Genomic DNA, 3,222 nt, shown 5'->3' on the forward strand with positions numbered 1-3,222 from the left:
GTCTACTCTTCCAGGATCAGGAAACAGTCCTCCATAAAATGCGCTGCACACATCTGAATATTTGGATTGAACTGTTCTGGAACAGTGTTGTAAATACAACTTAACCACTGATTTCTAGTCGTGTCCTCTTTTGGAAGGCCAAACAAAGTAGTTTCGCTTTCACAAGCGTCACACACGGCAGGCTAGAGTGAGCGGAGGCCGGCGGCCTTGAGTGAGGAACAGGCGGCGGGCTTGAGAATGGCGCGGCTGGCGGATTCAACGAAGGAGCGGCCGGTGGGCTTGGGGCAACCACATGTGACGACCCCGGGATGGACTCCGCTTTTTTAGGTAGGTGTGGTTGACTCTTAACTTTTATAAAGAGTATCTCTTTGGATTTGAGACTTTAGTCTTTGCAACTTTAAAGATCTTCTTTATGCACCAAGAGCTTGTAACACTCCAAAGAGCAAGGAAAAATTGAAATCGCATGATATGACCCCTTTAAAAGTACTTCAATACCAGGAAGGAAGATCGGGTTGTTGATGTTTGTCTGCCACTCTCGCTCTGTCTGCACAGCGTGCGTGAACGCGCTGATGACGTATCCTGTCTGCGCGAACTGGGTGCGCAGAGGTATGCTAATGCATACGTTGACAGGCAGGTAGGAAAGCCAATTAAAACGCTCGGATCGAGCGTTTTGATTGGACGAACATTTCTTGGTCCTACGCTTTCCACAGAATATATAAATACAGATAAATACATTTAGACCACTTAACTTAATGATTGCTATCGGGATGTGAAGAGACTTTCAACCAGCATAACACTTTTTTTTTCTGAAGACAATCACCTATTGCACCTTTAACTATATCGTGATATATATATATATATATATATATACCGTTAACGAGAAATAAAATTACTCATATCATGATATAAGCTTTTGGTCATATCGCCCACCCCTATTCTGGTCCTATATCAAAGAATAAAAGTATATATAGACAGACAGACTAAATCCAGAAGAACTGTGCCAATGTCTGCAAAGCTATAGTACTGTGAAAAGTTTTTGCCACTTGTGGAAAACTGCTGTAATGTGAGGATACTTTAAAAATAATTAAACTTTTTATCAATCAACTTCTAACTAAATCAAAACTATATTTGGTGTGACCATCGTTTGCGTTTAAAACAGCTTTTGCCCTAGGTGCACTTGCCCATAGTTTTTCGGGTAGCTTTGCAGGTAGGTTTCTTGAAACATCTTGGAGATGTTGCCACAGTTCTTCTGGATTTAGTCTGTCTCAGTTTGTTCTGTTTCTTCATGTCATTCCAGACAGACTGGATGATGATGAGATCAGATCTCTGTGTGCAGCACTGGCTGACTCCTTGTGGAAACAAAAATCTCACTGGATTATTACAATTAATGTCAAAATAAATGTTTGGAAATGTTAACTGATATTTCCTACTGACACACTACAGCAAAAACTAGAAATAACTGACTTAAAATCATTTTTTTTTGTTGTTGGTCAACATACGTGCACAGTACTGTATGTGTGTATATATTGCTTGTTTTAACCTTAATTTTATTTCTAAATATGATGTAAACTCTGTCTGTGATCAGGCCGAAGTTCTCTCGCAGTATCACAGAGATGTTGGGGGTCTGTGCGACCACAGTGCACAGGGTGGGACTGCAGACCGCTCCCAATGACCTGTGCCCGTACATGCCTGTCATGTCCTGGAACACGTGTGCCTACACCATTCAGGCCATCGGTAATGATCTCCTCCTTTGACTTGCTCACTTGAGGTATTTGTCAGACAGTTGTCTGTAGAGCACTTTAAAATGGTGGATATGTACACACAGTCAGTGTTGGGAAACATCACCCATATTTACTAACAGGTGTCCCTCTCAAATTGTCCTATGTTGCATAATTCATGTGAACGGCATTTTGGCGCTGTCTGAACGTAGCCAGTCTTGTAATTTTGTCATGTGTCGCCTCGTTTGATTTCTCTCTCTCTTTAGAGAATATGTTACAAGAAGAAGGGAAGCCTCTTTTTGGATCCCTCCAGAACAGACAGGTCTGGTTGGACTCTACTGATATAGATTATACTGCGCACCATTTAATGTAGGATTGATTTCTAAATTGATTTTCTTCTTCAGCTGTCTGGAATCAAAGCGTTAGTGCAGTTTTCAGCTGCTCAGAGGCTGAAGAGCAGTCAAGCTGTCATACAGAAGCATTTTGCTGATATGTTAGCAGGTATGTCACGTTTAGGAGAGGATGGATATGTTTGTTTGTTTGTTTTGTTGATGCAGCAATTCTCTCAATTCTCTGTCTCTTTCTAGTCCTGGTACCTGTTCCTAATGTAGAAAACACACCATCAATATTAGAAGTGGACTTCTTTCATCTACTGGTGAGTGTCTTTTTTTTTACTGGGCATTATAAAAATAAAAGATGTGATTTTATATACATATGCTTATATCATACTTTAGCTAGTCAATCAAAAAAATTTTAACGTAACATTTATTTAACAATAATGTGTGCACATTCCGACTCGTTGTGCCAGAACGGCTCATATATATATATATATATCATTACACATATATAGAGGGTATATATATATATATATATATATATATATATGTGTGTGTGTGTGTATGTATATACTACAGAGACCCCTTAGCATGCCGTGACTTTTCTGGAGGCTCATTGAAATGAATGGGGGAAAATCACGTGAGAGGAGGCAATGCCTCCATCGTGCTATAATTGGATATGATCGGATGTGATTGGTTCGTGTGATAAATCCCGCCTCTTGTTTTCGTGCGAGCTCTCAGCCTGAATGAAGAAAGAAAATGATGGCGTTATTGACTAATTATAAAGTAAGTAAACAACTCTCCTGCTTAGATATCTGACTATTAAAAAGAACAGCTGAACATCAGTTCAAAATAAAAAAACGGAGTGTCTATTTACAAGTGCAAATAGGCCGCCTTGTTGGCAGAGGTTATTTACACTAACTCCGCCCATCAACGTGTGATTACAAAGCATTACAAAAGACTATTGTCTAATTGTATCAGGTAGGGTTAGTAAGTGTAGGGAGGGATTTAGTGCCCCATAAGGTGACATCCATTTAATAATTTGAATTAAAATAATTTACACTCAATATGCTATTAATGCATACTGTTTTATAATGTACTACAATACTGAGGTGCAGATAATTGCCACTATTTGCAATAAGTAGTATAAATAGCAGAAAATCCTGCTA

The 3,222-nt window shown here is 39.3% G+C and overlaps 1 protein-coding gene across 1 annotated transcript in view; it reads left to right on the forward strand.

Annotated features, from left to right (window-relative positions):
- LOC107758555 (E3 ubiquitin-protein ligase UBR1-like) overlaps positions 1–3,222 on the forward strand; it is a 25,744-nt gene that overhangs the window by 12,686 nt on the left and 9,836 nt on the right. Inside the window, exons 20-23 of the mRNA XM_016576320.1 lie at positions 1,586–1,734; positions 1,985–2,040; positions 2,123–2,219; positions 2,306–2,373. Of these exons, the coding sequence (XP_016431806.1) occupies positions 1,586–1,734; positions 1,985–2,040; positions 2,123–2,219; positions 2,306–2,373 (370 nt within the window). The remainder of the gene's footprint in view (positions 1–1,585; positions 1,735–1,984; positions 2,041–2,122; positions 2,220–2,305; positions 2,374–3,222) is intronic.

This window comes from Sinocyclocheilus rhinocerous, unplaced genomic scaffold, assembly GCF_001515625.1.
Source record: "Sinocyclocheilus rhinocerous isolate Xijiao unplaced genomic scaffold, SAMN03320098_v1.1 scaffold1195, whole genome shotgun sequence".
Lineage (NCBI taxonomy): Eukaryota > Metazoa > Chordata > Actinopteri > Cypriniformes > Cyprinidae > Sinocyclocheilus > Sinocyclocheilus rhinocerous.